The 20030-nt window shown below is 45.0% G+C and overlaps 1 protein-coding gene across 2 annotated transcripts in view; it reads left to right on the plus strand.

The window, feature by feature from the left end:
* Nucleotides 1–251: 251 nt before the first annotated feature.
* CACHD1 (cache domain containing 1) overlaps nt 252–20030 on the plus strand; it is a 110746-nt gene continuing 90967 nt past the window's right edge. For both annotated transcript variants that reach the window (XM_067301357.1, XM_067301358.1), the window contains exon 1: nt 252–368. In XM_067301357.1, the coding sequence (XP_067157458.1) occupies nt 324–368 (45 nt within the window). In that variant the 5' untranslated portion in view covers nt 252–323. The remainder of the gene's footprint in view (nt 369–20030) is intronic.

Consider the following 20030-nt stretch of genomic DNA (forward strand, 5'->3'; position numbering starts at 1 on the left):
GCCGGAGCCGGGCGCGGGGCGCGCAGCGGCCGTTGGCCCCGCTCCGCTCCGCACCGCACCGCGCCGCTCGGCGCTGCATGGGGGCCCGCGGCGCGGCGCCGCAGCCCTAGCGAGGCCGCGGCCCGGCGGAGGCGGCGTTGGGCGGCCGCGGCAGCATGGAGGAGGCCGCGGCGGCGGCAGCGGCGGCGGCGGCGGCGTCGCGGGGCCGCCGCCCGCGGGGCCGGGGGCCGCTGGGGCTGCTCGGGCTGGCGCTGCTCTGGGGGCTGGGCGCCGCCGAGGCGGAGTTTTCCATCCTGGACGAAGCGCAAGTGCTGGCGACGCAGATGAGGAAGCTGGCGGCCGAGGAGCTGGGGGTGGTCACCATGCAGGTACGCGCCGCTCCGCGCCCCGCGCCGCGTTTTCCCGCCCGCCGGGCCCTCCCCCCCCCCCATCCTCCCTCTTCTCTTTTCCCTTTCCCGACTCTTTTCTTCTCCGCAAACTTTCCCTCCCTTTGTGCGGGCCGCGGAGCTCCCGCGCCCCCCGCAGCCTTCCCTCCTATATGTGTCTTTAAGCCGCGGGGCGGCGGCGCCCGGCGCTGCGCAGCCGCCTCCCTCCGCGGGGGGGGGGGGGCAAATAACACCCCCCAAAACCCCCGAAATCGGCCCCCAAACGGCTTTCGGCGCAGGCAAGCTCCCGCCGCGGCGACGCTCTGGTGCGGCCGCCCGGGGGACTTTACCCAAATGGCCTTTTCTCGCCTCAAAACCGGCCCCGTCCCGCCAGCTCGGTGCGAGTCGCTTCCCCCCCCGCCGTGTCGCGGGAAGCACCGAGCCGTCCCGCGGCGGGACGGGTGTTAAGCGACCTCCCCGCGCCAGGCGGGCTGTCGGCACGCCGGATTCAAGGAAATCACCTCTTTTTCTTTTTTTCTTTATTTTTTTTCATATGGCGCGCATATGTATGCATATGTTTCCCTTCAAAGAAGTACCAGCGTAGCCCTATAAACGGTGGAGTCTTTATGTAGTAAGAATTAAATCAGTGTCTGATTTAAGTCGAAGCTAAATCTGTTTCCCTAGTGTAAAAAAAAAAAAAAAAGTATATATATAAAATAATAATAACGAATATGATCATCTTCAACGTGGATTTTCTTTGCCTTCAGCCTTTAAAAACAGCAGCTCACGTAAAAATAGGCGGCCGTCTTCCACGCCGGCACCTTGCTGTGATGCGCTAGCTAAACCTAAGATGAGCCGGGTCTCCTTCGTAAGAGCTGCACTGGTTGTATTAAATTAGCGACAGTCTGGGTGCCCGTGCACGGGGCTGCGAATAGTGTAAAGGCACTACGTTTACTGTGAGTTGGATAGTTTAAGGCCCCAGAGTAACTCAGTTTGGTGAAACCGGTAGTTAAACCCTGAAAAAACCTTTTGATACCGAGCTCTGTTTTTGTATGTTTAATGCTTTGGCTGCTTTAACTCCCATTAAGCTAATAAGTCTGTCCTTTGCTCTCCCCCGTAACATTGTTACAGCTGTTGAAGATTAAAAACCGGTGAAAACAAACCTCCTCTGATTTTAGAAGCTTCTTTGCTCTGACCTCCTACGGTAGAACAAAAATGTTATGACATGTGTCACTGCAGCCGGGGATTCCTGTTAAGTTTTGGGGTAGAAATTCTGTGAACACGCAGAGACGGAGCTGGGCTTAGCTGGCGCAGAATTGGGGCTTTCTCTGTTTGCGTGAGGCTGGTTGCATGGTTTTTACGCAGGGGAACGGTGCTGGTCCCTCCACCATGCAACCGTCCTGGGGTCCCACGGGGTGATGTGGGACAGCAATGCCAGTAGGTGCTCGCTGCGACTTGTCTGGGGACGAACGAGGTTTGTGGGATTTTGGAAGAAGAGTGAGATCTTTTGTGCTCTAATTGGTTATAGATCCATGGATGTTGCCCGAAGTTTAGAGGGCGACGTGACTGCAGGCTCCAAATCCAAACTGAACGAGGGGGACAGGGGGACTAGTTGGCTCTTGCACCTGAGCCCAGAGCAAAGGGGATGGTCAAACAGTTGGAGCAGGTGAAGACCCGCTTCGGAGGTAGGACACCTCCGAAATAAAAAGACAAAACTGGTGTAGATCTTTGTGAGAGGTCGAAGACCTCTCAGGGTGGAAGGCATCCGATGGCAGGAGGGCAGAGACTGTGGCAGTGAAAGGAGAGGTTAATATGGCTATGTCGGAGCTGCATATTTTTTGTGGTTTTAGAGGTTACAGAAGAAGAAGTAGCAGGTGTTCGATCCCTATCAGTTGTGACTTCCACGTTTGCCCATCCTGGTAATAGGCAGGAGGTGGTGTCGATAGTCCCTGCACGGGATGTGAATGTGGGAGAGGGCTTCGGAGGAAGGATAGGTCTGAATCGGAGGTGGGAGAGGAAATGTCCAATGAGCAAAGGAGCAGGTGGAAATGCTCAAATAGAACGAAGGTGAGAGCTTGGTTTGGGTGCGTGTTTGAGTCTAGAAAACTGTAGAGGGAGCCTCCATTAACGAAGGAAGGGAGGGTGAGGTGGAGCCTCCAGAGAAGACGTCAAAGGAGACACTGGAAGAGGTAAGAGGAGAACCACAGAATTTCTGAGCCTTAAATGCCTGTCCAAAGAGGAAGGGTGTGATGAGTACGAGAGTTGTGAGATAGAATATAAATGAGGTGTCTGCTGGAGCAGCATTCGGTGCTGTGAACGGGGTCCATCTCTTCTGCGCTGTGTCCGCTTCCTTTTTCTTCCACCAGTATTTCACGTAATTAGTACAACAGTAATAAGGATTTAGTGTTTTTAAAATAATTGCGTTACTTCACATTGTTGAAAGAAATGAGGTACGTGGACATCTGCATGGCAATATAGGCTGAAGCTCCGGGAAGAATGAGGATGCGAGCTGTGATGTCAGCACGGGTCTCACAGTTGTTTTTGGCACTAACATCACAGCCTTCTATTTATAGGCACTTGCTTGAGTGCATCAGTGCAGTATCTGACTATTACTTTTAAGTAATGCTTTGTTTTCTCACACATCAAAGCAATGCATTCATAGAAGTATTCTGATTTCATATAGAAATTTATTCCTTGAATGATGCTGCGAAGAGCAGCTGAGGGTAACATCACATAGGTGACAACTTGTGAGCTGCATACACTGAACATGTTGAACAACGGTTTAACAGTTTCTTATTTAAGTTTTAAATTAAAATAAATGAGTATGTTCCCACTGTATAGATACTTTGTATGATACAAATGTTGTGAACTATTATGCAGAAAGCTGCATAGGTTCCAGGGTATCTTGTATACTACGAGTTTTGGGGTTATTCCTCCAGAAGTAATTAAATACAGAAAGTTCATAAATTGTCTGACTTGCTCTGTTGCACCTATTAATTATTGTTCCCACTCCATTCAGCAGTTCTGCAAAACAAACATAATCAGTGACATTGTTGTATCTTAATATTGCATGTATTTATTTTTATGCGTCGTGGCCAAGAATATTATTTTAACACAGGATTGTGTGTGTGTGTGTGTATACGTGCCTTTTTTTTTGCCCTGGGTAACAGAGAAGATCTGTTTAAGGTCCTCCCCAAAGTTCATCAATGCCACTTCTAAATTGTGATCAAGGAAGAGCACTTGTGGTGTTTAAGGTATTTTACGTAGTGGTGGATAGGCGTGTTTAGATGTAAAGGTGACGTAGTAGCACTGAAGATACCTGCTGCTTTAAGATTTGGGCCTCCTCCAGCATTACTGTTTGTTACTTGACTGCGTGCCGAAATAATCCGATGCCTGACAAAGGAGGGCAAAGGACAGGCTGTGTTTCGCAGCGGGTTGGGTTCTGGCAACCTCCGGCCGAACGGCTCGTTGGTGCCGCTCCTCTGGTTGCGGCGGAGTTGGGTGAGCGGCAAACGTGCCGGTGCGCGAGCAGCAAGCTGCGCCGGTTCCCCCGCGCAGTCGGCAGGAGAAGCGTTCGGAGAAGCGTAGTTACCGATCCATGGCACAACGCAGCTGAGGTGCCTAAAACGACACGTAACTGCTATCGGCTTTTTTTAGCTGAAACGCATGTTGGCGGTGTCCATGCAGTTACGGGGAATAGATCTTAGTTTGGCAACAGACTGTATTCTTGGAAGATTATGTGCAACCGTAGCTCCGCTTACCGGTCCGGGCAGCTCTGAAGACAGCCATATAACTCTTCGCTATTCAGTAGACTGCGTCTTAAATAGTCCAATGTCATCATTCGCAAAGAGCTGTAGCTGGGTGAATGAGCAGCTCGAGAGACAGCCTTAAATATCCTCCTGGGCAGAGCTGATGCTCGGCAGTAATTAAAAACTAAGCACCCTTTTGTGCTAAAATTATAACTAAATTGGTAGTTATGCTGTGGGATTTAACTCTCTCCCGTTACCTGACTGATCTTTGACTTTGTGGAAATCTGAGTACGTTGTTGGCTGAAACGACTGAAATACTTTTGCTGGGAGGGGAAAAGAACAGGAGAAGGATAAATCAGAACTTCAGTGCATATTTTGTTCATTTTTAGCACGGTTTAACTGCCTGAGTCTGCACAGGGCGCCCAAGCCGAGAACTGCTGCATGGTACTGTTTTGCCATCATTGGGCAAGTTAAGGACACATCTCCACCTGCAAGATGGAGAAATAATACTTACTTTTAGAGAGAGCTGAAAGGATTAAGCAATGCTTTGAAGATGAAAAGTGCTGGTAACTGCTATTATAACTTCCAGCATCCGTGTTGATGTTCCTAGGCGGATAGTGACAAAAGTTACAGGCCCAGAGAGCCTTGAATATTTTTGAAGACGGCTCTGCCATCTTAATCCTCTGTGCTCACTCTGTGGAAGCAGTATGGCCCTTTTTCCTTGCCAACTACTGATCCTGGGAGGTTGGAAGAAAAAAAAAAGGCATTTTTGACTCTGAAAATAGCAGTTTACTAGGCATTTTTTCCTTCCTTTCTCACTGTGGTGTTCTTTTCTTCTTTGTATGTCAATACATGCTTGGATGAGGTAGGCATGTGTAGAAGCTTCTCCAGGTTGACTGGCAAGCATACTATTTTTTTTATTTTCCTAGTATCTTGTCCAGCCATGTGTTTTTTGAGAAAAACAGACTGAACACAGCCCAGAATGACAACAGACATGGAAATGTCCTCAGGGTTTGTGCGGGGAGGATGGCATGACACCTTCTTTCTGAGGAAGCCACAGTCTTGGCAGCGTTCTGGGTGACAACTGACAGTTACAGTCCCAAGAACTCCCCGCTCGTTTAATCTCTTAGAAAATCAGCAGTCAGAGAATACCAAATTTTACCGAATAGGGTAGGTATCCAAGGATGGTCTTCTGGCTATTCGCAGTGGATTTAGGACTTGGAAAAGATAAGTCCCATTTTAAGTTGCACTGCAAAGCAGTTGAAATACCAGAACCGTAGTTTTCCATCTCTGAAATGAGGGGCTTTGCACATCCCCCTCCCTTCCCTGGGCATTTGAGAATAAATCAGTCGGTGACTGTGAGCTACTTAGGCAACAAGTGATGTAAAATACTGCGAATCCGCAAGCACTGGGTCTGAAATCTGGTCCTGTCTGTACAATTTAGAACTCCCTTTTCTGATTTCATATGCCCTAATATAAAATGGTTAAAAATTCACTTTAAGCAAAATAACAGTATAGAGAGCTGCAGCTTCTGTGGTGTGTGGGTTTTTTTTTTTTTTTGTCATTTTCAGGTTGTTTCCAGCTTGTAAAAGTGACATAAACCAATGCAAAAATAAAAACAATGCAGGCTCGTAAATGTTTGCCTATATCTTTTTTTTTGCTTGGCAGTGGTACACACTTTAGTAACAATTAGACTAGAAACCGGTGGAGTAAAATCTCATCCGTTTCACACGGTTATGTCTTGGTTTGAATCCAGCTGTAACAGTCTTTTTCAAGGCTCTGTGAAAGCCCAAGATTGCAGCAGTTCCCCTTGCGTTGGGTTTTTTTTTTTTCCTCTTGCATGACACATTTCAAAACGCTACAGAGAGGTCCTGGTGAAAGGGCGGTTAAAATCGTTGCGCCGAGGAGAACGAATCTGAATCTTTAATTAGGCTTTGAGCCGTTCCTTCGGAGCGTCGAGACGTCGTTAGCGGTGTGAGCCTCGTTGCCTTAGCCGGGGCTGACATCCCCCTTCAAACGGGGAGGCCGCGGCTGTCCCGCGCGGATAAAAGTTGCCCAACGCGGCGCAGCAAGGTGGATCGGCGGATAATGAGCTGTCCCGCTTCTCCGCTGGGCCGAAGAGCCCCCTCCGTCATGGGAGGGGAGCGGAGCAGAGGAATCACTAACGGGAAGAAACCCAAGTATGGCAGGAAGCCGCTGGGGATCTCTCAGCCGCGGCAGGGCTGATAACGCGCGCGTTAAGGAGGCGCGCTGGGTAAATGCAGTCCGTCAGCCAACTTTTTCCTCTGTAGCGGAGGAACTGCTGTGGTGCCGGTAGCTTGACGAGGCACCGGTGAGAAAAAATTTAATGCTTATTGCCAAATAAAATCGAGTGCTTCACTTTTTTTTTCCTCCTTTTTTTAAGGAGAGAAAGGAAAGATAAGTTTGAGAGTAAAAAGAAATGTTAAATATTAACAGATTTTTTTGTGTGTGTGTTTATCAATTTTTGGTGTTCTATGCAAAGAAATGATTGGAACCTTATTTACGTCCATGCAAGATGTACCGGTTCTGCTCACTCACATGTGGAAGTCCCAGCTACAAGGAAGTATCCCAAATTTCTGTGTTTCCTTTTAGCTTTTCAGGGTTGCTCCATGGTTTGACTCCTTTAAAGTTGTGATATAGGGCTCCTTGAGTACGATTCTGACTCTGAATGAAACCCGCTAATGGCAACACACATATGTTCTTCTCTTTATGGGACAGCTTAGGAATAAATGAAACATTACAGGGGAGATTCTTCAAGGGATAGCTTGCCAGTTCCTTGCCATGAGAGTTTATGGGAGCTTAGCTGTTGACTTCTGAAAGGGCTGGATAATGTCCTATGAATGATTTGTGTGTAGCTGAATAGGAAAATGCCACTTTTTCCTTTTTTTCCTGAACATAGATAATGTAACTTGAAACTTTAAGTAACTTCTTTGATTTATCATCCCTCATTTCATATGTCAGAAATTCTGCTGAGGTTTTAACTAATAGCTGTACCATCTCATACCATAGTCTTATTGCTGGTTAAAGTGTAAAACTATGAAGTCTGGACAGTCTTAAAAAGCAGAGCATTTGGCAACCATCATTTTCCTGCAGTATTGTTGTTGAGTAATGTGTGGTGTTAATAAAGTCTGAGAGCATATTGTGTTCTGTTTTGCTTTGAAAAGAGTTTAACAAAGTTAATGCTTAACCCAGGGTCTGTTTTTAAGACGTACCTTTTCTCATATAAAATTGAGTGCATACGAAATCGGTGCTCGACTCTTGCATTGTGTGTATTCCTGAATGAGCGTCGCCACGTACAGCGGCAGTGGCCCTCGCGGTACAGGGTATGGGATGAGGCCAGAGTTGATGGTTCTTGTTCTCCAGCGCGGTCCCCAGGACGTGGCTGGTTTGTAGTAAAATGTGCGATGTCTTGTTCTCTGGAGAGCCTGTATTAATTGACTTTTTCCCTCCTATAGGTTTCTGTATGATACTATGCCGTGACTAGTTTTGCTGAGAATATCTAAACTAACTTTTGAAATAGTCACAATGATGCAAGTCGTATTTTCTGATGCCATGACAGGTTTTAATTTTTTTCTAATTTTTATTTTTTTCTTAACTGCTTGCAGGATCTCTGTAGAGAGTCTCTCAAATGAATTTGCATACATATATTTGCACAGTTGCAATCACTAGTAGAGACAGTTATGTCTCCCTGTATCAGCTTCTCAGCTAGAAGCAGCTGATACAGCCAGCCTTTCACTGGTACAGTTTTCCTTTAAATGTACAATTTCAGCCTACTTTGACTATGTGGTTTGAAGCTGCAACCACTCTACTAGTAGAGAAGAAAAGTCATAACACCTTTTCGAAAATAGCTGTAACTATACTTTCAGCAGTTCTTTAGAGCTCTCTAACTAGTGTTTTTGTCCTTTTTTGGCTATCTTTTCCACATGTTCCTGAGATGTAATAGGAATTTTTGGCTTTACGTCTGATCATCACAGGTGGGAATACGGCCAGAGAAAAAGGCTTTAAAATAGACACATCTGTAAAGATTTTTAGAAGCTGGAACTCCTTCAGGAGCATTTCTTGTGCATTTTCGGACAGGGGTATTAGAATGTTTCAGTGCCGCTCTTGCAGCTTCCAGACTAAAAGTACCGTTTAAATGCAGTTTCTAGAGGCCGTCTTTGGCAACTCAGTGGATTTCCCACAGACCCTACATTGTGGAAAACCAGGAAGATAAATGGAAGAGACAACTTCTACTCTCCATCTTTTGATGATCAGTGTTCCTTTTTTTTTTTTTTAATGTATATATATTGGTGTTGGATTTTGGTTATATATCATTGCTCGGTTGGGGTGAAGAAGTCAGTCTGTTTCCTATTTTGCAGTTAATGAGTATTCCTCTGCATAAAACTGGAGTTGTGGAAAGTAGTGCAACTTCTAAGCACCATCTGAAAGAGAACGTTTTCCAGCCTGTTAGTTTTCAAATTCTGATCAATATAACAGCCTCAGCAGCGTGTATAATTAGAAGTAATCAATCTTTTTTGAAAATCATTTGGAATCTCCGTTCCAGATTGGATCTGAGGGTTAATTCAGCTTCGTAATAATGATATGATGCCAGCGTGCCAAAGGGTTTGGGTGCTTTCACGACCTTCCTGTCTCCTGCTCAGCTTCCTGGTTCTCTCTGCTTTCAGCAAAGGAAGCATTAGAAACATTTCCTCTTGGCCGTACTTCTACCTCAGAAGTAATATCAAACAAAGCCTGGGGAGGTGTTTGTGGTGATGGGGTGGAGGGGAGAAGGTGCAGGTTCCCAAAAAATAGCTGTAGCAGGAGCCTTTTTGCCTGAAGTGAGTCTAGGCTTGGAGCCAAGGGTGGAAACAGTACACCAACCCTTGGGAAGATTGCACGGAAAGTGGAGAGGGTTTTACGCGTTGAATAATCCCTGGGGAAGAGGGGAACAGGCCACACCTACTCATTTGTACCAAACCGCTGGCTTTTCAGCGGTTGAGAGGAGTACGTCTTGTGTCCGAAACGTTGCGCGTTGGGGCAGTGGTCTCCGCTGTTACCCTGCAGGCCTCCCGGTGGCTTTGGGGACGTGGCCGTTACAAGGGCGGCTGCCCCGTGCACGGCAGTAATGCGGTCCGTGCTTGGGCCCGGCTCTTCCTGGCCCTCTGCTGCTCCTCGGACCCAGTTCCACCTTGCGTTTGTGTGGTTTTCTTCATGTTCTGCTGTTATGGGAAGCCTTCTAGGAAAAGACGGGCCAAACAATGTAGCATTCTGCTGAAACTCTTTATTAGAAACTCGTCTGCAGAAGGTGTTTTCTGGCATTTGGAGGCTTCAGGGATCTGCTTTCCCTACCAACCATTCCACTTTTATTTGTTGGAACCTAAGGGAACGTCACCTTGTGTGAGTCAGGAGCAAGAGGTGGTACCACGGCAGGCTTTGAGAGTAGCGTTTGGTACTAAAATGGATAGCAAGTTGATAGAATGTCTTGGTTTTAACCAAGTAAGCAGAATTCTTGACCGCTTCTTTTCCTAAAGCCTTGTTTAGTACAAGGAAAACCAGCTGTTTGATCGCGGTGTATTCACGACTGATAACTTGGTCACAACTTCCTTGCCTTCTCCCTCACTGTGACGGTGGCAGTTGAGCATGAAAATTGCTTGGGTGGTGCTAGAGTCCTAGGGAGAGGTGTTCAACAGCAGCCAGGGGATAGTCCGCCCCAGTGGCGCAGGTGGTGTTCATTGCTGGGCACGGCTTGGCGTTTGCTCCGTGCCAGGCAGGTAGCGAGCACAACCTGCGTGCGGCGGGGTGGGACGGTGGGATGAAGCAGGCTGCGCCCGAGTCCTCAGGAGAGGTTGGCAACATTTGACTTGTGCTACTACTACCCTGCCTTGGAACAGAGAGGAAGGAAAAACCACTTGGGTGGGGGGTTCTGGTGCTTTTTGGTCTGAGGAGGTAGATGGTGAGCTCCTCTATGCAGCAACAAGCATCAGATGATGATCCCTTATTTTGGGAGTATTCTGCAATAGCCGCCTTCGGAGCACGGTTACAGAAGCATGCTCGTGGTGCGTGGGAGTAAAACTCAGTTTTCCTAAAGTATTTTCTTGTGGTGGTAGCCTGTCTGTTGCAAATTAATAGGTGGCAGCTGTTTATAGAAGGTTGGTACAGTAGAAAGTGGTTTTCAGTTCTTTTTTTTTCCTTCTCTTGTTCACGGTCAGCGAGCTAGCATATTATCTTGCCTTGATTTTCTGACACCAAAGTCATATGGGGTTTCTGGCTTTTTGATTTTGGACATCTAAATACCCTTTGGAGGAAAAGGGAGAAGCAGGATCGTTGTGAGGGCAGTAAAACGAAGGAGGAAAGACCACTTCAACTCAGCGGGTCATAAATTGTGGTTACGAAATTTGTAAGCCTTGGAGGCTCGCGTGTGCCCTGAAGATTCAACCTCCGCTTCACAAGAGCGGGCGCGATGGAGCCGTCTCGGGCTGGCGTGCTTCAGAGGGGCCAAAGCAGGGTTTCGGGTGCAGCATTTTTGTGTTGGGCATAGGAAAGTGTTCCAAAATGAAGGAATATTTAGTTTAAATACGCTGCGACTGTGGTCTAGATAGTTAGGCTTCTTCATGTGATTGTTCAGGCAAACAATACGTTGGTATTGCCGGTTCCTAGTTGTCCTTTATTCCTTTTGCCAATGGCTGTGGATGAGTGACAGGTGTGGTGTGGGATTGGAGCCCTCCGCCTGGCTGGTGGAGTTCAGCTACGGAAAACAAACGTACGGGGAAAATTGCACTTTCTGGTCCAGACAGGAATACAGGAATGAGCACGGAGGATGGCTAGTTTGTCAAATTATACAGCAATGGCCGTGTTTCTGTTTTTAAACTGTAAATTTCAAAGTCTTTGGTCTGTTAGATTAAAGTTAGCAAATGTTATTCCTGGATATAGAAGGTCTCTAGTGTTTTACTTAGGGGAAGCTTTGATTTTTTTTTAAGCGCTGCGTTACACAGGGATTAAGGTGAGAAGCAAATATAAATACTATAACTTTTAACTAATTGAGGAATAAAAACAAGGACAACTCTACATATCTAAATTTAACTAGTGGTATGGCAGAATCCTGGAATGTAACATTGAACATCTGAGTTGCAGTCCTTCCCTGGAGTCTCAGAACAGTAACTACACTTGAATTTTGTTCCCTAAAAAGGTGGTAGAATACTTTTTATATTTTGAAAATTGTAAATATTGTCTAAATTAAAAATAAAGGCATATCTTTATTTTTTTAGAAACTGTAATTGTAAATTTTTGCCAGTGACTGTTATTCAGTTATTTGCTAAAAACACCTGCTTAGATTTTACTAAAACACTGCCAGAAATTGCAGGCAATTAAAAAAAAAAAAAAACTTGGAGAAAAGTTAATAATCATACATTGCAAGAGGAAGGTGAAAACGACAAACTTTTCGAGCTTTTCTAGTTTTAGGTCAGCTTCACAACCCTAAAGTCTGCAAGAATAAAACTGAAGTCATGTAAGCAGCCCACCTCTTCTCTCTTGAGTTACTGCTTAGTGTAGTGTAATTTGGGATGAGATTAAGTCTATTTTTAGTGTTCATTTCATATTTTCAAATAAATTAGAACAATAATTTTAAATTATAATATTTTCTCACTTCTACAAAGTCCTTCCCTCTGATTTTCACAGATGTTTAATGTATTGTTTGTTAGGGGAAAAGGAATATGGTGACTGTTCTCAGTCTGTATGCATATAGTATTTTATGTAGCCCTAAATGATCTCAGTAGCTGCTCTGAGGGATACGCTTGAAGGTCTTGAGGTTGTTCAAATTAGTTAGCTGAAGGTCCCGCTGGCTTTGGCCAAGGCACCTGTATTTTGCTGAGCTAACTGCTAGGAATGTAGGATTTTGTTCCAAAAATTCTGCTCAGTTTTTAACATTTTAGATATTGACCAGCAATGATATGGTTTTTCCATTAAAACTACTGGATGCAAAGACAAAATTAAAATAACCCCAACATAACCATAATGGTAGATAACAAAAACTAGCCTAATCTAAATGACTAGTCATTTATTTCTGTTTGATTAAAAAATTGCATCTGCAGTATCAGTTTCACCATGGTGTCACATAAATATAATTTTGCCTCCCCCTTCCTATATACTTTTTATTCAGTAAGTTGTTAACTGTCAGTGCAGAGATGCATAAAAAACAGATTCTGGTAACTGCAACCTCAGACTTTCAAATGTAGCTTTTCATATATGTCCAAGAATAGAATGGCAGCCTCCAAAAATAAATGAAACCCAACATATATTACCACAGTTTTCTGTGTCTGAACTGGTGGATTCCTTTCCAAGGAGTAGAGGTGCAATGAGAAGGGAAAGGAAGACTAAGAGTCACAGCCTGGAAGAAAGGAAAGTAGGCAAGCTATTTGAATACTCATTTGAAAAGTAAGGCTTGCTGAGTCTTTCTCTACTTCAAATGTGTCTTTTGAATGATTTATTAGAGGTTAAAAATTCATGCTAAAGGAGAAGAGAAAAAATAAGCAACTAGAAGAGGATGATACAGACATTAAAAACTTCAGTAGAAAAAGTGCATTGTTTTGGGATCATTTGAAAATATAATGAAAGCCGTTGCCACCTCTAGTGAGGTTAGATGACAGCTACTTGTTTTAGAGGTACCTAAAGAGCATGTGGTATAATTCAGGCTTATTCCAGGCTATTTTTTTTTAATCCACATCTTGATACTCTTTTGATACAAAAAATGTTATAATGCGTTTATGGCATTTGAACCCAAACCTTGACTCATCTGGAAGTGGAGGTTATAATTTGGGTTTCCCATGAAGTCATGAGCTAACCTCTTTATTTTATGCTAAAGGTGTAGCAAAGCTGGGCTTTTATCGTCTTCTTGCATCACTCCACCATTTCCTGAGCTTGTTTTTGTCATTTTTTTTTTTTTTTCCCCTCCCCAGTTCTCCATCTGCATTGCAGCCCCAGCGTGTGTGCTGGAAGCTCCCTCGCCGCCTGCGTGCACGGGGCGGCACGTAGCCCTGCTCCGTTGGCTGCGTGGGTCTCGTTTCAGCAGCCCTGACTTGCAGCCAGGGTGGTCAGCCAGCAGCGCTGATACGGCACATGTTCGCGTCGAGCCTCTGGGTAACCTGACCAGTTAGTACAAAAAATAACCTGATTATAACAGATACCCTGAAATTTTACACTTGATGGAAAATTTCTCCGCGGGATTGGCAGGGAACTGGACAGATGCCTGGGGCTGCGAAGGCATCGAGCTGAAGAGCTGCAGAGCACTGCCTGCATGACAGTTGAGACCAGCCACTCTTTCTGTGTGTGTGTGTGTGTGTGTGTGTGTGTGTGTAAATAATGAGGAATTTGGGGTTTTGCCACTGTTGTGTCAAGATGACATTTCATTTTAATACTGAAAACAGATGCACAGCCTTTTAGGGATGCTTGCTCTGAAATAATGTTAGAGCCAGTATTAGCAACAGGCCCTTAATCTGATTGCCTACATGTCCAAAAATATATTAAAAATCTTAAAATCTTGCTATAGTAAGCCTGTGGGTTGGTTATGTGGCAAGCTGCAGATTCTGAAAAGGCCAGTATATAAAGTTGGAGTAAAGCCATACCCAAACTGGTAAAAATTGTCAGCTTGTGGCCTTGCTTTGCAGAAAAGAAAAAAAGATAGATTCTTCTTCTTCTTTTTTTTTCTTCCTTTTTTCCAGTGGACAAAAATAACTCACTTTTTCCCGGGGCAGGCAGGAATTTATATCTACCTGACTTACTCATTCAAAATTTTGGGAGATCTTGAGTCCCTGTGGGCAGAGGAAAGGAAGAGAGTGTAGAAAGGACTAGAAGAGAGAGTGCGCGGGTAAAATGGCTGTTTACTGCTTGTTCTTGACCAGCGCAGGAGGAGATGCTGGGCAGCGGCTGCTCGCCTCGCTGGCCTCCAGGTAGCTGACCCTACTGCTGTCACCAAAATCTGCAGTGCGTCTTCCTCATCCCGTGTTTTGCCGCTGAGCAGCCGAGAGGGTGGGTTGGCCGTGAGCTGCCCGCGAAGGAGAGGGGATGGACATTCCTTGTTCGCTGTCCCCTGGGCACTCGCTCCTGCGTTGGTCTCGGCTTGGGAACGGGGTGGGGGAAGAGGGAGGAGAAGGGCATGTCGCCCTCCTCACGATCCTTCATGACGTTTGACATCACCGTACAAAGTGAAGTCGCTGCTAGTCGATCCCAGTTCATCCTGAGGCTGCCGTGTTGCGGCAATATCCATGGCGAGCAGGCTCTCTTCTGAAACTTGCTGTTTCCGATCTGCTGAGGGGCTGCAAATCTGTTCTCTACTGCAGTGACAAATGGGAACAGCTAGTTCAGCTCTGCTTGGTTCAGGATATGGCACTAGCAGGAATAGGCAGAAACATGGAGATGCCTTTGGCTGGAAAGAAGTGACAGTAGGGCAGGAAAAAAGGTCCTTGTATCTGCTTTACTTTGCAATGGCAAAAGCAGATTAAGAAGGCAGGGTGGGAGGGCAGAAACTTCTCAGGTGGCTTCTAAGCCATTGAGAAAATGTTGGTGTAACTTCAGTGTGAGCTGTGATGAGTAGAGCCATGGCTCTGCGTGACACAGCGGTCGTCCCCAAAGGCTCTTAAGGCAGAGGTTGCCGGTGTCCTTGAAGCGTGACATATTCCGATATATTCAGTGTAGGTGCTATCAGGGCTTGAATCATCCTTTTCATTTTATGTTTGAATAGTGCATAATGTGGAGTGGTCATGGTTTGGAGTACCTATATGTCACCAAATAAACAAAAGCGTTAAAAGGGACAGTCTAGGTCATATTTTATGTTTTAGGTACCAGACCTGTTTGAGTATTACTACAGGGGACTCATTTCCAATCCCAGTTTTCTAGCAGTAGACTTAAAAATCTTATTGTGTAGTCGAGTTAGTGACCGAGTCTTCACTTTATAATCTCTTTATAAAAATGTATGCACATTAACAGGACGTATTTAGTAGACACACTGCCTAGATGAAAGGCTGCTTTGTGGAAGGAAGCCTTTGTGCCTTTCTGGATCCCTCGGCAATTCCTGTGGCGCTTCCCAAGTCTCGCTGACACCGAATGGCAGAGGAAAAGACCTGCTCGCTTTCAGCTTGACTGGAGAAGAATGGGAGCGGGCCGGGAGCGGGGGAGGGAGCCGGTTGGGATTGGCACTCGGGATCGGAGCGTTTAACGCTTTTAGTTCTTCGTACCCCCAGCCGGGGCTTTGCATTTGCAATGAGGGCTGCGCTGTCCCGGCAGCAGAAGTGGGGCTGAGTCAACAGCTGCTTCCTAGCTCGAGCCAACTTTTCCCAGCCCAGGTAGTCCCTTTATTGCTGATTACGTCCAAATACTACGTTTAGCTGTCGTAGCCATCTTAACAGAATAACATTTTTATTTATTTACTTTAATTGTGATCTGATGTTGTCTTTCATCTTCTGTTTAATCTCTCAGTTGGATTTTGGTAGTTTTTTTCTGTCTGTGGCACAGCACAGATTCTTGGCAACAAAAAGATTTTCTTTCTCAAAAAGTAAGGTTGTGCGGTCACAGATGCGTGCAGTTTTCCCAGGCAAGCATCTTCATAAGATGAACGAGGATCTAGTGGGCAGCTAATTACATTTCCACTAAAATCTAGCAAAAAGAACTAAACTTCAACAAAAATGTGGAGAATTTTAGATCAGAGAAAGATGTTTCTGTTTTCTGTTACTGATAATTCATGTGCTCTTTGGATTACAAGCAGAGAGAGCTGGACCTTAGCCCCATTGCCAGGATCCCAGCAAATGCATTCCAAGGTTTGGAAACATGTGATTTAAGATTCACAGAGAAGATCGGAGGGGGGGGGAAAAAAAGCCATACACTTTTAATTACAGTGTTAATGTTAGATGACCATGATTGGGATCCTTCAGAATGGGCTTTCGTATTTGGTCAGCTGGTCTGACCTAGTGCGAAAGAAGAGCGTAGTCTGTCTATTACTAATTTATTGCTTGTCGACTGCTCTGCGAATGCTTTTCACCTATTTCTAACAGAACAGATAGATACAGGAAGAGGCAGGGTGGCTTGCTGTTGATGAGGTATCTCAGGATCTGGGGTGGCTGGCCGTTGCGGACGGATGCCCTGGTCTGCCGGGTAGTTAACCCTCCCTGGAGGCTTTGCTTCTCGTTCTTGGCTTGGACCTCATCTGACTCCCTTCATCAGGTTCCTCTTGTTTGCTGATGGTTTTTCGGCTGTGGTCGCAGCTGGAGTCTCCATCTTGCTGTTTGGTGCTGCTCAGTGAAACTGATTTTTGGATTAGGTAAGGAGCCAAGAGAAGGGGTGAAGAGAAGACAGGGCAGGAGGGAAGGCGAGGGAGGGGAAGGGGGCTGGCGCTGCCTGGTGTCAGGATCGCTATCCTGGTCTTGGGGACTCTGAAGGAAAACAGAGACCTGGGGTCTGTCCATGGGCAACCCTGGGAAAGACGGATCCAACCAGTGGTTCGCCCCCAGTTTCTTTTTTAATCTCCAAAATAGGTGTGTGTGGTGAAATGTCATCTATTCATTCTTTCATTCACAAATTAGAGTAGCTTTCAACACATCAGCATTCGTCTAACTTCATATTTTCTTTTCTGTGTTTTTTTCCCTTCCTTCTTTAAATCAACTGTACTCCTAACACAGTTGTTGAGTTGCATGAAAACCTCTCTGGACTAATCCAGTCTTTGTGTGTGTCTTCCCATACTTAAGTGCATTAGTGTTCCTTTATAGCAGCTGTCATAATGAATTTTCATTGATGTCTTGTATTTGAGCTCGCAGTGGGGAGGGTCTCAGTTATTACTTCAAATTCTAATAAATCCCAAAGTAAGGTCAAGCCAAGAGTAAAAGTAGGTCTGTGTTGGGGTTGAGTTGAGCGTCTGCAGGTTGCATCAAAGAGTAAAGTAGTTATTTGTATAGTTAACGAAGCGCTTGGGTGGCTGAGAGAGAAAGCTGAGGACTGGAGAACTCTGAGGTAGCTTCAAAGAAGAATGAAGGTATTAAATTGAAAAATTTTGCAAGAGGAACATGCGCTGCCAAAGTTAATGTGAGTATGAGTTGAGAGGAGAAGGGGGGAGTAGACCAGGTTCTCTCCATATTCCTCTAAGACTTGAAAGCTATTTATCTCAGGATAAATCACGATGTTCTCCACTGGTGTCAGTGCTGCAATTGGGAATTTTGTGTTGAGAATTTAAAAAAGCTTTTTGAGACAAATCACTCACCACCTTTTTGCCAACAGCCCCAGCACATGCGTGTAGCATCTCTTTGCCTAATACCAAAAGAACAATTAGCCTGACTGGTTTTGGATGAAGGCATGATCCCTTTCTAGGTGTATTTGTAAACTGAGTCATTTCAGGTGCCACCCACTTTCCTTGATCTCTTCTTGCCAAAGAAAAGGTCTCACAGAAATGTTAGTAAATTCCCAAATCCTTGATTTAGTTCTGCTTCTGAGAGGAGGCTGTCTTTCCCTGCTAGGGCCCCCCATTTAACTCCGTTTAACAGAGTTCATTACATGGATCTCTGCACAACCTTACAGTATTTGTTTCTTTCTCCGTAGAGAAACACATACAACGGATGCTGCACTGTATTACTGTAAACTATAAAAAAGCATACAGATTAGGAAAGCTGGAGAGATTTTCTTCTAAGTTTTCATTAATTCCATTGCATACGCAACACACAAAATCCACTCATGCAGGTAAGACTTTCAGTGTACACTTCGGGCTTCATGTTTTGATACTCATTTACTTCAGCTTTATTTGAGGGAGAGTTAACTGAACATTGAAATGAGAATCAGGTTCTCAGTCTGTCAGATGAAGACTTCTGCTGTGCTGTAGGTCCGCTCTTGCTCTGGTTTTTAAGTTGTTCGAGAAAGGACTGTGCATGCATTTAATTACCTTGCTTGCCTGTCTCTCTTCCCTAATTCCTTCCTTTCACCACATTTTCAGTCTGAACTATATGAAGAAGGAAATTTTTTGTTGTTGCTGCCTGCTTTGCAGAATGGGATAACAAGTATTCATTATTTTGCATCTAAAACCCCACTATTATTATTACTATTTTATTTTTTGGTGACTAGAAATTGAAACAGGAAGTGACCTGAGACACAGTTTCCATGACACCCTGTCACTCGAATCCAGTTTTCAAGAAGATGAAAGGCCAAAGCAGCCTTTTGATAGTGAGCGGCTAATTGGGTGGCGGAAAAATAAATGCGGAAAAATAAAGGAGGAAAGAAGTGGAACAGCTGTGTTTTGGTACATATGTATAATCCCAGATAAAGCTCTCCAAGGACAAGGAAACATAGTGCCTTAGCCAAGGGAAAACTAAAAATTATTGAAAGCAGAAATACAGCATTTTGGGGGGGAACTTGTATTTAAAATCAAATACTACTGAAACGAAGGCGTTATTAAACAATGCACACGTGGAATCAGAATTAGAAAATTTCTTGCTCCATGCAAAATGCGTTCTTGTTTTTTGTTTCTCTTTTGGCAAATTAAAAGAAAATGGCAATATGCTAAACATTTTTTGCTGTTCCTTTTGTTCCATATGTTCCTATCTAGAAAGATGTGTGACTGTGCCTGGTTAGAGCAGTGTGCAGCCAAACACGCTTCTCTGCTGTTCCTGTAGCTCATTTAAATAGTTTACTTAGATTAAAAATTCACGGGTTTCCTCAGTTTTGATCGTTGTGTTTGCTCCTCCTTTATGAATGTTTGTTAAAAAATGTGACAATACAAAAAAAAATACAGAAATTTATTCCTGCGGGAATATAAACTTAAGTCTGCGAGATCTCTTCTGCTGATAATGGGGATCCTGGTAAGAGTTAATATCCAGGCGATCTCGGGTGGGCATTAACCTTCCAAACCACGGCAAAGCACACGTATTTAACACTGAGTGAAATACTTAGTAGGAGGACTTGGTAAGTTGTTTCAATCTCGGGTAATAAAGCAGATTAAGTTTGAATGCCAGCTCTTTAGGCAGCTTCAAATGGAGTTTATTTTGCTGTCTGGGACTGATTGCCACATGTGAAGCGGGTGCAGCTCCTCTGCCATGACCTGGATAGGAGATGGGAGTACGAAGCATGCAGTCCTGCCTTTTGTTCGTCTTTCCCTCCTCCCTCCCCCTTAGTCTGGGAGCTTAGTGTCTGGATAATTTTTTATTTCTCCTCCAGAAGTGGGTCATTTAAGTCAATGTATAAAAATTAAGGGAAAAAGCAACATTTATTTTTCCTCCTTGTTTGTCACTCGGAATGGATCAGTGTGCTTATCTAGACCAGACGGGAAAGTTTACTGTCAGAAAATTGTGAAACTTGAACTTCATTTTGGGCATATGCCTTCTTTGTTTGATGTCACAGAAAGAAATCCAGAAACGGGCTCTGGCTAATCCGAATTGCCATGGTTCAGTGTGGCCCGTAAGCCCGTGCCAGCTGACACCAGGAATGGATACGCGTATGTCCTCATGGCCACGCCAAGAAAAAGGCTCCAGTTTTAATGGGCAGGAGCAGAATTAGGTTTCCTTTCAACAGGAGTTGCAAATATGGGTAACTTAGCTTAGCTTTTGTTCAGTGTTTTTTTTAATAAACTTTTAAAAGTAAATGTAGGTAGCACCTTTGTGGGATTGACATCCAGCCGTATAGGAGCTGTGAGCAACACGTGTTGCTGCAGGGTTAAAACGCGTTCTCATTGAACTGCTTGCAGGGCTTTTAATGATTGTTCTGTGTAATCTTTGAAATGAGCTTGTTACTGGTTAGTGCCCGGCATCTAGTCTTGATTTGAGGGACAAGTCCCAAAGGTGTCAGAGTAAGGGGAACCGTGAGCGAGCAGGGGGACGCAACCGATGGCGTGTCGGTTCTCAAAACCCCTGTAAAACCGTCCCATCTGGCTAACGCGGGGAGAAAACGCGCCGCGCCG

Source organism: Apteryx mantelli, chromosome 8 (assembly GCF_036417845.1).
Source record: "Apteryx mantelli isolate bAptMan1 chromosome 8, bAptMan1.hap1, whole genome shotgun sequence".
NCBI lineage: Eukaryota > Metazoa > Chordata > Aves > Apterygiformes > Apterygidae > Apteryx > Apteryx mantelli.